The 17,812-nt window shown below is 42.7% G+C and overlaps 1 protein-coding gene across 3 annotated transcripts; it reads right to left on the bottom strand.

Moving 5' to 3' along the window:
• Positions 1 to 9,438, bottom strand: LOC311131538 (uncharacterized protein). Of its 3 annotated transcripts, XR_014613431.1 has the most exons (8): positions 9,355 to 9,438; positions 8,170 to 8,279; positions 5,054 to 5,160; positions 4,825 to 4,966; positions 4,499 to 4,676; positions 4,285 to 4,352; positions 1,705 to 1,781; positions 1 to 587 (listed from the first exon to the last, which is right to left on the bottom strand). XR_014613431.1 is itself a non-coding variant. In XM_084164581.1 (7 exons), the coding sequence occupies exons 2-7, from the start codon at positions 8,267 to 8,269 to the stop codon at positions 3,840 to 3,842; spliced, it is 609 nt and encodes a 202-aa protein (XP_084020707.1). In that variant the 5' UTR covers positions 8,270 to 8,279; positions 9,355 to 9,438; the 3' UTR covers positions 2,890 to 3,839. The 3 variants fall into 3 exon arrangements, 2 of the variants coding, with proteins under 2 accessions (XP_084020707.1, XP_084020706.1); XM_084164581.1 differs by lacking the exons at positions 1 to 587; positions 1,705 to 1,781 and adding an exon at positions 2,890 to 3,853; XM_084164580.1 differs by lacking the exons at positions 1 to 587; positions 1,705 to 1,781 and having other exon boundaries at positions 4,247 to 4,352.
• Positions 9,439 to 17,812: the final 8,374 nt, after the last annotated feature.

The following is a 17,812-nucleotide window of genomic DNA, read 5'->3' on the forward strand; positions in this document are numbered from 1 at the left end:
TGTTTTTATTTTATTTATTTTTGTAAGTCTGGCTTCCCTTGGCATCCATGAATACACGCCACCGCATACAGCATTTCATTAGCATGCAAAAATGACAGTATAGCGCATATTGTGGTCCTCTGTAGCTCAGCTGGTAGAGCACGGCGCTTGTAACGCCAAGGTAGTGGGTTCGATCCCCGGGACCACCCATACACAAAAATGTATGCACGCATGACTAAGTCGCTTTGGATAAAAGCGTCTGCTAAATGGCATATTATTATTATATTTTAGTACCAGATTTGATATCCAATCGCATTCTAAGGCTGGTCTTGACAGAGCCAAGGCCACGTTCAGTTGCCAAATGTAAATCAATGCAGATAGAAGTTCTATGAATAAAGCAGACAGGATTCCTTACTATACTTGTCAGAGAATAATGTTTGTTCAACATGGCATATTTCCATCTCAACATTCAAAAACCCTGCATCCTGCTGAACGTGCCCCAGGTCCGGTTCAGCAGCACATCTAGTTCAGCCTTCAAGATTTATCTCCTGGTAGCAACCTCCAAAGGAGCAGTTTGCCCTTTCAGGGCAAGCCATCCTGTGCTGAATCTGGAATAGAAGTCACAATTAGTACGAGCACTACAGTAAAATGACAGGATTATTGTACTACATTCTGCACTGCTAGATTTGTAAACCAAGTCAGTTAAAGCCATATGCTACTGCTAATAGTTGAGGCAGGTCCACAAAATGGCAAGTCGGTGTGCATCTGAACGCTCACCAATAGCAACTGACTGACCTACAAATAACAAGTAATTATCTATTACGCAAGGTGATTTGTAAATCAGCCAGTCTTGACTAGCCTGCTGCAATGTTGAACAAGCCCAACGTTTCTCTCCAATGGGAGTCATCCATTGCCGGATGAATGACAAGAGACGGTGGTCTGACTTAAAGCCCCTTAAAAACAGTCCATCTTTTGACAGACGCAACTGTCCGAAAAGTTGACTTGAGTTGTACTTTTGACAGACAATGTAGGTTGTATACGATTGAGTCAGTGTTCATGCATCCAAGTGGCTGTAGCCTATGGCAGTGTTCCCCTGCTCAGACTATGCATGCACCAATGGTTGCTTGCCATGCGGTCGACTGACGATTGATAGAACGTGGTTAGCTGAAACGCGAAATACCTATCAAGGCTCAAGATCTGACCGGCATCAGCCACACCTGGGCAGAGGACCACACCCTCCATACTTCCATTTGTACCGGTTACCTTTAGACAATTGTGGGGGCCATAGAGCAAAACGGAAGTGTTTGAGTCACCCGTCCAGTGTTCTTTATAGTTTGTAGGCCAAATCATTCAGACATGTGAGAAAACATGCCTTCCAGATGCGGAATGCAGACATAAGCAGATTGAGACGCAGCACATGCAAAATCCTGATCTCTAGCTCAAACTGACAGATTTTGATGTTACCTAGATTGACGCACAGGTTCAATAGATTTAAGGATTAAACATGCACCCATTGAATACAGTCAAAAACCCTTTCTTGCAGTGATAAGTGATCTCACAGGACAGGTGAAAGGGTTCCACAACACTGCTTTCACCAATCCATTCATGTCAGATCAGTGATTCCATAATGGAAGGGGGAACGCAAAACAGGGCCCATTACTTCAGCGTCAAGGCATTCGTACACATGCCAGAGGACACCCACCACACATGCCAGAGGACACCCACCTAGGAACGCTCCGGCAGGAACCAGTCGCCGTCAGTCTGCAGGCCTCGAGTTAGTTGCTCACATCCAAACACTTAACCTGATCGAGTAACGAGAAAGGGTCATTATTTTCGAGTACAGCTTTTGAGAGCAACAATGACATATGGCATGCATTTGCTTATCAACATCAACTTAGCAAAGAACTACATCAGATGTGCTGAACAGCATTAACTTTTAGCATTAGACAATGTTATCCTAACAAGTTGAATGCTAGACATTTATACTAAAGCAAATTAAACTGTACATAGTGATACACTTGACAAGCAAAAAGGTGATAGTCTAGAATTTAAGATGAAGACAACTTTGCAATCACTAAGAGAACAGTACAAAACACTGTGGTTTCACAGATGGACCAAACTTAAGAGGATATCGTGTTTTACACTAGGGTTACTTGAGCAATGACTGCTCATGGATTTTGCAAAAGCTCTACATTCATTTTCAGAGGCTCTAGAAGTCCCCTCGGTCTATGGGGACAGGGTGAAACGTTTCTCCACAAACTGGATACTTTACTGGACGTTCTCATGCAACTCTGGGTTTTGAACAGTAACGGCTAGGGCCTGAGGAGGTGACAGCGGTGCTTGGGCAAAGTTGAAGGTAGATAAGATGGACATCAAAATGAGAACTGTTTGAGGGATGCGAACAGGAGAGCAAAAGTCGTTACCTCACATTACTGGCCTATATCCACTTATGAACTAGCCAAGAGCAGCATTCGCCAGAGAGGATTCACATGTCGGTAGGCACAACACTTCATTCTCCAAGGACTTTGTTGATTTCCAAAACGATAGTAGAGCTCTTGGGCGCAATGAAGCGTTATAAAATAACCACTGCCAGCACCAGGATGACATTACATTTCTATTCTACTTTCAACATCCCCAGCCCCCTGCACATTGACTAGCTTCAGCATCAGGGTAGACCCTTTAGCATGTTCTGAGTATTAATTCAGAGGACCTCTCAATATTCCTGAATGAGACTTACACCCGGCCACCCTCCCAAAATGAGATCCCACTTTGCAGAATATCCTTTCCAGCAGACTATGCCATCATTTTGTTCAACCCACTTATTAAATCCCTCGCTACAACTCACATTGCATAACATTCAGCTGGCTTAGTGAACAGGCTATAGTTCTTTGAAGGCACAAGAAATCAGAGCATTTTCAACGGGGTTGTTTAATAGGCTTCATGAAGCCAGGATATACAAAAAAAAAATCTTAGGTGTTGGTTAACAGAACAGAGAGCACATATCCTTGAAGTAACATTGAGAGTGAACGTTCAGTCCATCAGCATATTATGCACATGTTCGCAAAGAGCAAAGTACCTTAGGCCAACTGCAGAAGGCTGCAAATAACACCTAGTATACAGCTCAATGAGCTGAAGTTGGTTCACCAGTCAAAGTAATTCACTCTTTGGATACCTAGTATTGACAAATCTTTAGCAATATCAAGGTGGTCTGCTGGAAACCAGTGCTCCCACTTAGCATTCCTACCTTGCTACACTAAAGAACGCATTATAGAACTGAAGGAGCAAAATGTCTTTAGAGCACATCACAGCTTGTCTAGCTTCTAGTGTAAATTTCATAGATTTCATTTTTTAAAAGACCAGAATTCGCTACAACTACAGTTAAAAATAAGATTAAATGGAAACATGTCGCTACTGATATTTGAGTCTTTCGATTGAGCAGGAACATCGTCAAGATTGAATTTGTCTTAGAAGCTATCAGGCTGTGTTGAACAGGTTACGATTCAACAGTAGAAACATGTTTAATTGCAAATAAAGGCATTTTTATAAAATTATCAAATTTGATTCTCCCAGTGCATTCTCCCTGCAACAGGAGGGCATATTGAGCTTAAGGTACTCAGACCCTTACTGAGCATCAAGGCTTACAGTAATTAAATGCTACAGGATTTCAGTTACTGCCATGAGGACAGAGATCCTGAAGAATACTTTCAACACGATAAAAAAGGACTAAAGATACTGCTTTGTTAAAGAAAACACTAGAACCAGATACCACAAACAGAAAAAAAAATGTCTTCGAAGAGCGCATCTTTAAAAAAACAGCCAGCGATGGGACGATCTTGCAATCAGGAAGTTTGTTTTTGTTTTTACTCGTGTGTAGCTGAGGACAAGAAGTAGGCACAAGTGTAAAGGCACTGCAGCATTCGGACATTTCTCACAGTAGACTAGAGCCTATTTATATTTTGTGCCACAGTCATCATTGCAACAGGAAAGCATCAGGGCAAGGGGCATTGGAAGTGAACGTATTCCTCTTCAAAAGGAAACTGACTAAGTGAAAAAAATCTAGGAATGTCTGTTTTTGGGTAGGGTGGTAGAGGGCTGGATATCCATCGTTTCAAAGAAATTTTTGAGCAGACGTGAGTATTTTAACATACTAATCCAAGAGGGCACAGGCTTTCGGTTTCTGAGCAACAAAGTCTTAATGGGGTCATTCTGGCAGTCTATGCAATCAGGTCCAGTTTCTACTAAACATTTCTAGTCCGTACTAACAATGAGATCATGGCAACAACTAGGCTACATCATTATACTTACCATAGCTGTCATAGCTGTCTCTGTAGGATCCCCCAGAGCGGCCACCATAACCACCTTCCCCTCCACTCCTAAAAAGGGGGACAAATGAAAGCTGGTTAACAGAAACCAAGGCAAATACATGTCAGCTCAGGTACCTCAAATCCTATGTTATTAAGACTAGGAGACTGATGACTTAAATCAGTACTTAGAGAACTAAACCATTCAACATTCTTACCTGGCCTCTCTGTAACCTCCGCTGCCACCCCCAGAGGAGTATCCCCCACCACCACCACCACTCCTGTAGCCACCTCCATAACTTCTGTCTCCGCCGCCACCATAGCTTCGGTCACCCCCGCCATAGCTTCTTTCTCCGCCGCCATAGCTTCTTTCGCCGCCGCCATAGCTTCCACCGCCTAGGACAAAATTAAGAGGATTTCAGTCAAAGGGCCTTCACTTTGGAGCAACACACAAAAAAAAAAAAATGGGGCATGACTAGGTGCAAATGGACACTAACCACTTTGCAATGCCAGCCATTACCACCTCCTGAATAACCATGCCCACCTCTTCCTCTGCCGCCTCTGAAACCACCAGAACTACCCCTGAAGCCGCCAGAACCGCCCCTGAAGCCACCACCGCCACCACGGTCAGATCTTCCTCCAGACTTGCCAGCTTCATCCACACGGATCATCCTGCCATCGACCGACTAAACAGGAGAAGAAAAAAAATATTGTAATACCAGTTATTTAAAAATCTGTCAAAGATAGGCATGTCTGGGAAACCATCCCCTCACCTTGCCATTCATTGCAGCCATTGCGTCTTTGGCATCTTCTGGGTTTTCAAAAGTCACAAATCCGAAACCCCTGGATCTCCGCGTCTCTCGGTCTCTGACAACGTCGACTGAAAGACAAAACGTCAACCACCCACTCCAAATATTGACACAATATGACCCAAGTAGAAACTGATGGTTTTTTTCTGGATCAAATGGGGCTTAAGTGGTGGCCGTGAACGTGGTCGGCGACAGTTGAATTTCATGAGAATTAGAGTTTTTGCATTTAAGCATGTTTTGAAGCTTATTTCTTGCGATTCTATAGATTCTGCTATGGCACAGAGAATTTTGCAGTTTTAAAGTAAAGTGATGAGACAAACTGACGTTATGCGAGAATTCTACAAACAGCAGTACACAAATCCATTTTCACTAGATGTCAATGTGGGCATGAAAATACATAAATAATTTGAACACATGAATGCAGTAGTTACCCATGTCTAAAAACAAATACTATACTTTATGAAATGTATGTGATATGAGCCGTGCTAAGGTTCAACTCTGTGGGACAGCGCTTTCTGTGAAACCCGCAAAATCAATGCTTTTATTTGCTCTTGGCAGAAGGGATTCCTCAACCTACCAGGCTAAGCTTGATGTGACATATTGCTAAGTAGTATTGGGCAGTCCTCAGGGCGTTTCACAGTCTGTTTATTTCAGTTCAGTCATTAAATTAAATCAGCAACACGAAAAAAACACAGCAGGTTACAAAGTAAAGCTTGAAAGGATGGTCATGGCTCACATCAACACCATTATCCCAGAAACCCTAGACCCACTCCAATTTGCATACCACCCCAAAAGATCATGCAATCTATTGCACTCCACACTGCCCTTTCCCACCTGGACAAAAGGATAACCTACGTAAGAACGCTATTCATTGACTACAGTGCAGCGTTGAACACCATAGTGCCCTCAAAGCTCATCACTAAGGACCCTTGGAATAAACACCTCCCTCTGCAACTGGATCATGGACTACCTGACGGGCCATCCCCCAGGTGGTAAGGCCAGGTAACACATCTGCCACGCTGATCCTCAACCAGGGCCCGCCCCCAGGGGTGCGTGCTCAGTCCCCTCTACTCCCTGTTCACCAATGACTGCATGGCTAGGCACGACTCCAACACCATCATTAAGTTTCCTGACGACACCAGTGGTAGGACTGATCACCCCCAACAACGATGACACCGACTGAAAAGATTTGGCATGGGTCCTCAGATAGTCAAAAAAATATATAGAGCTGCACCATTGAGCATCCTGACTGGTTGAGTCACCACCTGCTCGGCCTCCGACCACAAGGCACTACAGAGGGTAGTGTGTACAGCCCAGTACATCACTGGGGTAAAGCTTCCTGCCATCCAGGACCTCTATTCCAGGCGGTGTCAGAAGAAAGCCCAAAAAATTGCCAAAGACTCCAGCCACCCTAGTCAAACTGTTCTCTGCTTCCACAAGGCAAGCAGTACCGGAGCGCCAAGTCTAGGTCCAAAAGGCTTCTTAACAGCTTCTACCCCCAAGCCATAAGACTCCTGAACAGCTAATCAAATAGCTAACTGTACTATTTGCTTTCTACTGTTTATTATCTATGCATAGTCACGTTGCCTCTAACTACATATTACCTCAACTAACCTGTGCCCCCTGTAAATAGCCTCACTGTTATTTAGCTGCTGCTCTTTAAGTAGTTATTTTTACTTTAATTTCACGTAAATTTGGTCTGTAAAAACCGCCATCCCCATGATAAGTGCTAGCTGTGTGAGCGCTTGACGGCATTGTGCAAGCAGCAAATGTGTGAGGTGTCCCATCTTGCTTTGCAGCTGGCTAGTAGGAAGCTGAGCTATTCTAATTATTTAAATTAAAAAACTTTATCCTCTCATCACTAGATTACCTCAACACCAAAAATAACATTACAATGTAACCCAACTCAGGTATAGGTTAGGCATATGCCAACAGAATTTTTTTCAGATTGCTAAATAATCCTTGATATGATTTGAATTTTAAGACCAATTAAGGTACCCCAAAAAATATAATTCACTACATGGTACAGATGGTCCCAAAAAAATCTTACGGAAGTTTGTTAAACTGTCTGCTATAAGAAAGATCAGCAATTACATTTACGTCATTTAGCAGACGCTCTTATCCAGAGCGACTTACAAATAGGTGCATTCACCTTATAGCCAGTGGGATAACCACTTTACAATGTTTTTGTTTGTTTTTATTAATGTATTATAATTGTTATACATTTATCCCCTTATTGTAGGCACTAAACTATCTCCCTATAAAAGTTGTGGGCATCCTATAGCAAAATGGAGAACACCACCGTGTTTGTGAGAGTCTCCGCTTTTCACAGAGGGAAATTGACCTTACTGTTATTAGCCCAAATAAAGACATTGAATAACAGATTGCTACAGGAATTTTTTTATGGGGTGTCTCTCCTATATCAGAGATAAGATCGGGAAACATTTGTTTTTACATGCATTTAACACATTATTTTTTGTAATTGAACAGACATGGTTTGACTGGAATTTTTTGTTATGTTAGTATAAAAAGTTATATTTTCACAAATTGTTACAAATCATTTTGCATAAAGCATTAAGATGTATTAATATTATCGCCCTACCTGCAAATTGAGCTTAAGTTACTGTCATGTATTATGGGGATCATCATTAACCTGTCCACGACCTTTACCATCACTTGAAAATAAGATCGCAGCAATGGTAAATCTGTCATTCTAATTAAATAAAATGTTCTGTGTTCCTAAGAAGATGATCTATAACACAGAATACGTAGTATAAAACTAGAACCTATTTAAACGCAGTTTCCTGAAATTATATGCATTTTGCTCAAATATAAAACCAATACTGTGACATTTAGTAAAATATCCCCTGACTATCTAGTGTCTTGGTGATTGTTCGCAGATTTAAATATATAGGTCAAATATATTTTCTGAATACTATGCTTTAATAATAATAAGCCATTTAGCAGAGTCGTTTAATTTCACATGTAAAGTGTATTTCCATCCCGATTGTATTAATTTTATATCCGGCCCACCCAAGGATTTCAATGGCAGAAATATCCCTGATCTGGAGGCAACATACCTTTAGCAATGTTTCCATATTTTGAAAACGCCTCTTCCAGTGATGTTTCATCTGTGTCAAAACACAATCCTCCAACAAAAAGCTTCCCTTCGTCAGACATCTTGGATTATCTAGAGAAAAAACAGAAATATAAGAGTATGGCCTGCAAACATTGTTTATAAGGCTGTGAGCATAACACATGCTCGCTGTTTGAAGAATGTGCCAAAGACACCTGTATATTTCACTGGCCAAGTCCTGTAGAACATTTTAGAAAAACACCACGAACTGGCTTTCACATGCGGGCGGCACCATGAGATGCGCTAGGAAGCCATGAAGTTTAACCGATAAAAACGACATTTTCTTCCACCCTTATGGTAGTTTTCAAATGCGTGGAGTAAGCCATATTTTAACCCGTGCAGTAAAGTTAACTAACGTTACCTAGCTATGCATGATGTATCATCTAGCTGGCCAACTTAACTAGCTAGTTACTTGGGAAAATCTCAAACATGGCGACCAACGTTAGCTAGATAGACGCTAGCCAAACACCCACAGCCCCCAAACAAACAAAGCCAGACCAGTTAGCTAGCCAACGTTAGCAGGCTATACTAGTCAAATTAGCAATTTCAAGCCACTCATTACACATGGCCTGGCACAGATATTGCCCATCCTGCAATGTACACTAGTTTATTAAAGGGTAGCTAAAGTTAACCAAACAGCGGCAGTAAGTAACATTTGTTGCCACGCAGTGCAAAAAGCGTAGCCAGCTAACGTAGGTGACGGTTTGCTAGCTAGCAAAGAGTGCATTAACGCGTTCCCGTAGCAAACGGCCATTTTGTAGGTAGTTACTAGTTAACGTAACGTTGCTTTTAGACCGAATTTGACTTTGAAATACCATCCAGCTGTAACGTTACAGAAAGTGAAAATATGAGCAAAAAATAGGCACCCAAAATAGATTAAAATTTAAGGCCAAGTTAAGTTAACGTTAGACATGACAACTGGCGTCGAGTAATCAAGGGCTAACGTTACTTCCTTCAATGACTAGCAAACGTTAGCTTGCCTAAATTGCAGAGCTAACGTTGGCTAGCAAGTAATTTGTCAGTCAATTTCCCATAGGAACGCAAACGGCAAGGTCGAAATGAACAATTCGATTTTAGTAGGCCTACATGTCCCCCGCTAATTATTAGAATGCAGTACATCTCTAGTTACCTCTGTGTGGTTCGGCGACGTCTGAGAAAGATGGCAAAATGGCTCCTGTTTATGAGCTCTTCTTCTTCTTCGTGTGGTTTGCCGGCACACTAGACGCTTTCTTCTTCTTCAGTGGGGTTAATCGGCAGTTGGCATCCAACGTTATGGTGTATTACCGCCATCTACTGTACTGGAGTGTGTACCAGCGACAGGGAGAAACTAAATCCTACCTGCCAGCCCCGTTGCTCTTAAAAAAGATAACAACATATTTGAGACTATATCTAATGAAGTTCTACTCAATATACTCTTTAAACTAATTTCCTGTATCCCCTTCTCCCTCATACTAGATCTCATCCTCTCTCTTTCCCTCTGATACTGCCCACACTGTAGCAATACATGCTCCACAGTCTCTGTTTCCTGGCAATAATCACACTTTCCTGTTGGATGCTTTCTTATCACATTTAAGATCTTATTCAACTGGCTGTGTCCCACCCTTAATCTTGTAAAAATAGCCTCCTCTCTTCTGTCCCTTCCTGCCGTCCTCCCCTCCCCGATTTTCCTCTGTACTTGAAATAAATGCCTGCCCTTAGTATCTCTATTCCAATGCTCCTGCCATCTCTGCACCATCACTGTCCATATCAGGCTTTTCCCTCTGCCTTGCTCAGTGAAACTACAACATCAATATCCCCACCACTAAGGGCTTGTTTAGCCAGTACATCAACTGCCTAATTCCCCTCCACCCCCACATGGGCAGGGACCCAAGTAAATCTTATCTGTATACCCATCTGTCTAATCCTGCCATGGGTTTGTAGCACCTCATAAAGCAGGTCTTGCCTGCTACGTAAGCTAAAGGAATGGAGACTCATTAACACTGCACATGAATCAGAGCAAATAACTACTCTGTCTGTCTTAACTTCCTCCACCCACTGCAAGGCCAACAGTATGGCCATCAGCTTCACCATATATACAGCCAGATGATCTGTAATACGTTTCCTGACTTCCACCCTACATTCCTGCACTACAAATGCTGACCCAGTACCTCCTGTCCTTTGATCTTTTGAACCATCTGTGTAAATGGCCAAAAGTAACAAATAATTAAAGAGCAGCAGTAAAATAACAATAGCGAGGCTATATACAGGGGGTACTGGTACCGAGTCAATGTGCGGGGGTACCAGTTAGTCGAGGTAATTGAGGTAATATTTTACAGTTGAAGTCGGAAGTTTACGTGGTCCTCTGTAGCTCAGCTGGTAGAGCACGGCGCTTGTAACGCCAAGGTAGTGGGTTCGATCCCCGGGACCACCCATACACAAAAATGTATGCACGCATGACTGTAAGTCGCTTTGGATAAAAGCGTCTGCTAAATGGCATAATATTATTACATACACTTAGGTTTAACTCTACCCATATGTACATATTACTTCAACTAGCCGGTGCCCCCGCACATTGACTCTGCACCGGTACCCCCCTGTATATATAGCCTCCCTACTGTTATTTTATTTTACTTCTGCTCTTTTTTTCTCAACACTTTTTTGTTGTTGTTTTATTTTACTTTTTTATGAAAAATAAATGCACTGTTGGTTAAGGGCTGTAAGTAAGCATTTCACTGTAATGTCTGCACCTGTTGTATTCGGCGCATGTGGCCAATAACATTTGATTTGATTTGATTTGGAGTCATTAAAACTCGTTTTTCAACCACTCCAAAAATTTCTTGTTAACAAACTATAGTTTTGGCAAGTCGGTTAGGACATCTACTTTGTGCATGACACAAGTCATTTTCCAATAATTGTTTACAAACAGATAATTTCACTTATAATTCACTGTATCACAATTCCAGTGGGTCAGAAGTTTACATACACTAAGTTGACTGTGCCTTTAAACAGCTTGGAAAATTCCAGAAAATGATGTCATGGCTTTAGAAGCTTCTGATAGGCGGATTGACATCATTTGAGTCAATTGGAGGTGTACCTGTGGATGTATTTCAAGGCCTACCTTCAAACTCAGTGCCTCTTTGCTTGACATCATGGGAAAATCAAAAGAAAAAAATTGTAGACCTCCACAAGTCTGATTCATCCTTGGGAGCAATTTCCAAACGCCTGGTTTGGAGTGGACAACAAAGTCAAGGTATTGGAGTGGCCATCACAAAGCCCTGACCTCAATCCTATAGAACATTTGTGGGCAGAACTGAAAAAGCGTGTGCGAGCAAGCAGGCCTACAAACCTGACTCCGTTACACCAGCTCTGTCAGGAGGAATGGGCCAAAATGCGATATACTTTCTGCGATTCATGCAAAATATATATATGTATTCACTAACTGTAAGTCGCTCTGGATAAGAGCGTCTGCTAAATGACTAAAATGTAAATGTAAATGATGAGCGTTTTCCTGTTTACTTATGGCCTTATACAGCTCATTGAGTGCAATCTTAATGCCAGCATCGGTTTGTGGAGGTAGATAGACAACTACGAAAAATATAGATGAAAAGTCTCTTGGTAAATAGTGTGGTCTACAGCTTATCATGAGATACTCTACCTCAGGCGAGCAAAACCTCGAGACTTCCTTAGTATTAGATTTTGTGCACAAGCTGTTGTTTACAAATATACACCGCCACCCCTTGTCTTACCGGAGTCAGCCGTTCTATCCTGCCAATGTAGCCTATATCCTGTCAGCTGTATGTTGTCCATGTCGTCGTTCAGCCACGACTCGGTGAAACATAAGATATTACAGTTTTTAATGTCCCGTTGGAAGGATAACCGTAATCTTAGGTCGTCCAATTTGTTCTCAAATGATTGAACACTGGTTAATAGGATTGATGGAAGAGGCAGTTTACTCGCTTGAAGTCAGATCCTTACAAGGCTCCCCGACCTACGTCCACGATATCTCTGTCTCTTTCTCATGCGAATGACGGGGATTTGGGCCATGTCGGGTGTCTGTAGGATATCCTTTGCGTCCGGCTTGTTGAAGAAAATGTTTTTCTCCAATACAAGGTGAGTAATCGCTGTCCTGATATCCAGAAGCTATTTTTGGTCATAAGAGACGGTGGCAGAAAAATTATGTACAGAATAAATGACAAATAACGTGAAAAAACACACATAATAGTACAATTGGTTAGAGGGCTGTAAAATGGCAGCCATCTTCTCCGGCGCCACTTCATAGCAGAGTATGAGGTCCTGAGCGCTCTGGAGCAGGTTTTCATCAAGGATCTCTCTCTACTTTGCTCCATTCATCTTTCCCTCGATCCTGACTAGTCTCCCAGTCCCTGCCACTGAAAAACATCCCCACAGCATGATGCTGCCACCACAATGCTTCACCGTAGGGATGGCGACAGGTTTCCTCCAGACGTGACACTTTGCATTCAGGCCAAATAATTCAATCTTGGTTTCATCAGACCAGAGAATCTTGTTTCTCATGGTCTGGGAGTCCTTTAGGTGCCTTTTGGCAAACTCCAAGCGGGCTGTCATGTGCCTTTTACTGAGGAGTGGATTCCATCTGGCCACTCTACCATGAAAGCCTGATTGGTGGAGTGCTGCAGAGATGTGTCATGACTCTCCCTGGGTGAGGATCAAAGGCCTTACATCAGCTTGGCAAATGGCCGACAACAACCAGACCCTCTTACCCTGGTAAGAGGAGGAGAATCTATCTCTGGCATTCTAGTATGGTGAAAGGAATGCCTTTGTTTCAGATACTTTTTGCCGGCCAAAAACTTCAACATCCAACAATGAACATTGGGACAATATATTTCAACATCCAAACGTTGGGAATGATGAGAAATGGGATGTGGAAAATTAATGTATATTTTGTGATGTCATAAAAAATGGTATAAAGGCGTTATAACGAAAACATTGTGACTTGAAGAGCTTTTACACTGTGGATATCAGGGTTACATCCTTTACATTGTGTAGAAAATATCAAGGAGGAAGACAATGTTTTCGTGAAGATAAGAATGTGATTTTAGCTTTCTAACAAAATCATAGTGATGATAATATTTTTGCCTCGTAACTAGCCACGACCTAGGGAGCTCAGAGAGTGTGTCAGTATGACGGAAATGCCCCTCTTTACCAGAGTGCATAAAATATTGATATAAGAATGATCAGATCAGACTAGACGGACCTCAAGCTGCAGCTTTTGTCCGTATTGGTCCCGACCCTGAAAATCAACACGAGGTGAAGCCGACAAAGTTGCCTCCACTTACAATCAATGTTAGGGCTGAGTAGCTGCTCTGAGTACTGTATCTAAGGTGAATTTAAGTGGGGCCATCCTGTTACTACTTCAAGCCATCTTCTACTACACTGCTCTCATCACCCCACAGGGGATCATCGACAGAAGACCACTTCCAGAACGAGTGAAAGTAAACAGACAACTAAGAAGAAGGACATTGTGACCTCATGTGGACAATCTGTGCCTTACATCTAAAAGGCCATCCGAAAGAGAAGGCCCAATCGACCCCTTCCCACAAAGGCCTGGGTCCAACAGAGATACACATCGAAGACCTCCAACACTTAAATACATGCATTGCTTTTCTTGCCAAACGGGCGGCAGTTCGGGGCAAAGTATTAGGATTACTGTAAGCGTAGGTCCATGTGTATCCAAGTGTTTTCTCTCTCTCTTTAACTCGCCATCTTTTGTAACAAGTGTCATATTGTGTTAGTCCGTTAGGGACCCGTTTTCATTGTATTAAGTTTATAATCCCTACCTACACTGTGTACGCGTTTGTATCTTGTGTTATCATTTTTAATTAGTTAGTAAATAAATAATTACATAAATTTGTGTGTTACGGAATTATCAGTAAGACCCGGGTTTGTGCAGACTTAAAGAGTCTACGACTTTCAGAATGAGACTGATATGAGGTAAATGTTAAATAAATGACTGTTAAACGATAAGAGATATCTAGATATCTTTAGAGTTAATTCAGGAAACGGTAACTCATTAAACAACTTATCCCGTGGTGCCCCAAATTCCAAATGAGTTAATTGTTACATGATTAATTTAATCTAGTAACAATTAAAGATAGTAGGTAATTATTCGATAAATAATAGTCATCACAATAATGAAAGTCACGTCACGACAGATGGTTGTCCTTCTGGAAGGTTCTCCCATCTCCACAGAGAAACTCTGGAGCTCTGTTAGGTTCTTGGTCACCTCCTTGACCAAGGCCCTTCTCCCCTGATTGCTCAGTTTGGCCGGGCGGCCAGCTCTAGGAAGAGTCTTGGTGGTTCAACATTTCTTCCATATAAGAATGATGGAGGCCACTGTATTCTTGGGGACCTTTAATGCTGCAGACATTTTTTGATACCCTTCCCCAGATCTGTGCCTCGACACAATCCTGTCTCAGAGCGCTACTGACAATTCCTTTGACCTCATGGCTTGGTTTTTGCTTATATAAACAGGTGTGTGCCTTTCCAAATCATGTCAAATCAACTGAATTTACCACAGGTGGACTCCAATCAAGTTGTAGAAACATCTCAAGGATGATCAATGGAAACAGGATGCACCTGAGCTCAATTTCGAGTCTCATAGCAAAGCGTCTGAATACTTATGTAAATAAGGTATTTCTGTTTTAATTTTTTTATATATTTGCAAAAATGTCTAAAAACCTGTTTTCGCTTTGCCATTATGGGGTATTGTGTGTAGACTTATGATTTTTTTAAATGTTATTTTAGAATAAGGCTGTAACGTAACAAAATGTGGAAAAAGTCAAGGGGTCTGAATACTTTCCAAATGCACTGTATATATATATTTATTAATATACAGTGGGGAGAACAAGTATTTGATAACCTGCAAAATCAGCAGTGTTTCCTACTTACAAAGCATGTAGAGGTCTGTAAATAACACTTCAACTGTGAGAGACGGAATCTAAAACAAAAATCCAGAAAATCACATTGTATGATTTTTAAGTAATTAATTTGCATTTTATTGCATGACATAAGTATTTGATCACCTACCAACCAGTAAGAATTCCGGCTCTCACAGACCTGTTAGTTTTTCTTTAAGAAGCCCTCCTGTTCTCCACTCATTACCTGTATTAACTGCACCTGTTTGAACTCGTTACCTGTATACCAGGTGGCGAATCGCATCTCTGCATGTCTGGCAGACATATCAGTATGGATGACGGATCACCACCTCAAGCTGAACCTTGGCAAGACGGAGTTGCTCTTCCTCCCGGGGAAGGACTGCCCGTTCCATGATCTCGCCATCACGGTTGACAACTCCATTGTGTCCTCCTCCCAGAGTGCGAAGAGCCTTGGCGTGACCCTGGACAACACCCTGTCGTTCTCCGCTAACATCAAGGCGGTGACCCGATCCTGCAGGTTCATGCTCTACAACATTCGGAGAGTATGACCCTGCCTTACACAGGAAGCGGCACAGGTCCTAATCCAGGCACTTGTCATCTCCCGTCTGGATTACTGCAACTCGCTGTTGGCTGGGCTCCCTGCCTGTGCCATTAAACCCCTACAACTCATCCAGAATGCAGCAGCCCGTCTGGTGTTCAACCTTCCCAAGTTCTCTCACGTCACCCCGCTCCTCCGCACACTCCACTGGCTTCCAGTTGAAGCTCGCATCTGTTACAAGACCATGGTGCTTGCCTATGGAGCTGTGAGGGGATTGGCACCTCTGTACCTTCAGGCTCTGATCAGTCCCTACATCCAAACGAGGGCATTGCGTTCATCCACCTCTGGCCTGCTGGCTCCCCTTCCTCTGCGGAAGCATAGTTCCCGCTCAGCCCAGTCAAAACTGTTCGCTGCTCTGGCACCCCAATGGTGGAACAAGCTCCCTCACGACGCCAGGACAGCGGAGTCACTCACCACCTTCCGGAGACATTTGAAACCCCACCTCTTTAAGGAATACCTGGGATAGGATAAAGTAATCCTTCTACCCCCCCCCCCCCCCCCCCCCCCCCCCTAAAAAAAAAAAAAAAGATATTGTAAAGTGGTTATCCCACTGGCTATAGGGTGAATGCACCTATTTGTAAGTCGCTCTGGATAAGAGCATCTGCTAAATGACGTAAATGTAAATAAAAGACACCTGTCCACACACTCAATCAAACAGACTCCAACCTCTCCACAATGTCCAAGACCAGAGAGCTGTGTAAGGACATCAGGGATAAAATTGTAGACCTGCACAAGGCTGGGATGGGCTGCAGGACAATAGGCAAGCAGCTTGGTGAGAAGGCAACAACTGTTGGCGCAATTATTAGAAAATGGAAGAAGTTCAAGATGACGGTCAATCACCCTCGGTCTGGGGCTCCATGCAAGATCTCACCTCGTGGGGCATCAATGATCATGAGGAAGGTGAGGGATCAGCCCAGAACTACACGGCAGGACCTGGTCAATGACCTGAAGAGAGCTGGGACCACAGTCTCAAAGAAAACCATTAGTAACACACTACACCGTCATGGATTAAAATCCTGCAGCGCACGCAAGGTCCCCCTGCTCAAGCCAGCGCATGTCCAGGCCCGTCTGAAGTTTGCCAATGACCATCTGGATGATCCAGAGGAGGAATGGGAGAAGTTCATGTGGTCTGATGAGACAAAAATATAGCTTTTTTGGTCTAAACTCCACTCGCCGTGTTTGGAGGAAGAAGAAGGATGAGTACAACCCCAAGAAGACCATCCCAACCGTGAAGCATGGAGGTGGAAACATCATTCTTTGGGGATGCTTTTTTGCAAAGGGGACAGGACGACTGCACCGTATTGAGGGGAGGATGGATGGGGCCATGTATCGCGAGATCTTGGCCAACAACCTCCTTCCCTCAGTAAGACCATTGAAGATGGGTCGTGGCTGGGTCTTTCAGCATGACAACGACCCGAAACACACAGCCAGGGCAACTAAGGAGTGGCTCCGTAAGAAGCATCTCAAGGTCCTGGAGTGGCCTAGCCAGTCTCCAGACCTGAACCAGCGACAACCCCGAAACCTGAAGGATCTGGAGAAGGTCTGCATGGAGGAGTGGGCCAAAATCCCTGCTGCAGTGTGTGCAAACCTGGTCAAGACCTACAGGAAACATATGATCTCTGTAATTGCAAACAAAGGTTTCTGTACCAAATATTAAGTTCTGCTTTTCTGATGTATCAAATACTTATGTCATGCAAAAAAATGCTAATTAATTACTTAAAAATCATACAATGTGATTTTCTGGATTGTTGTTTTAGATTCCGTCTCTCACAGTTGAAGTGTACCTATGATAAAAATTACAGACCTCTATATGCTTTGTAAGTAGGAAAACCTGCAAAATCGGCAGTGTATCAAATACTTGTTCTCCCCACTGTATATATATACAGTGGACACCTAAGCCTATAGGCCTATGCATACAATGCCCTGATACATTTAGTACAAAAATCTCTGACAGCTGAACCGTGAGGTGGACAATTATTATTTTAAGAAAGTAGCTTAAAAACCAACAAAACATTGTCTATAAAGTTTTGCATATGCTACACATCGAAACACAAGGAACAGTGTTTTTGTAATTTCTCATAGCTGTTTTTAAGGAC

The sequence above is a fragment of the Coregonus lavaretus genome, assembly GCF_964263955.1.
Source record: "Coregonus lavaretus genome assembly, chromosome: 6".
In the NCBI taxonomy this organism is placed as follows: domain Eukaryota; kingdom Metazoa; phylum Chordata; class Actinopteri; order Salmoniformes; family Salmonidae; genus Coregonus; species Coregonus lavaretus.

Excerpts from the sequence above, each read along its gene's own strand:
- LOC311131538 (XM_084164580.1), bottom strand. The coding sequence starts at position 8,269 with ATGTCTGACGAAGGGAAGCTTTTTGTTGGAGGATTGTGTTTTGACACA. Across the intron at positions 4,677-4,824 it reads CAGAGGCGGCAGAGGAAGAG|GCGGTGGAAGCTATGGCGGC; the intron begins GTGGGCATGGTT and ends ATTTTGTCCTAG. Across the intron at positions 4,353-4,498 it reads GGAGGTTACAGAGAGGCCAG|GAGTGGAGGGGAAGGTGGTT; the intron begins GTAAGAATGTTG and ends CCCCCTTTTTAG.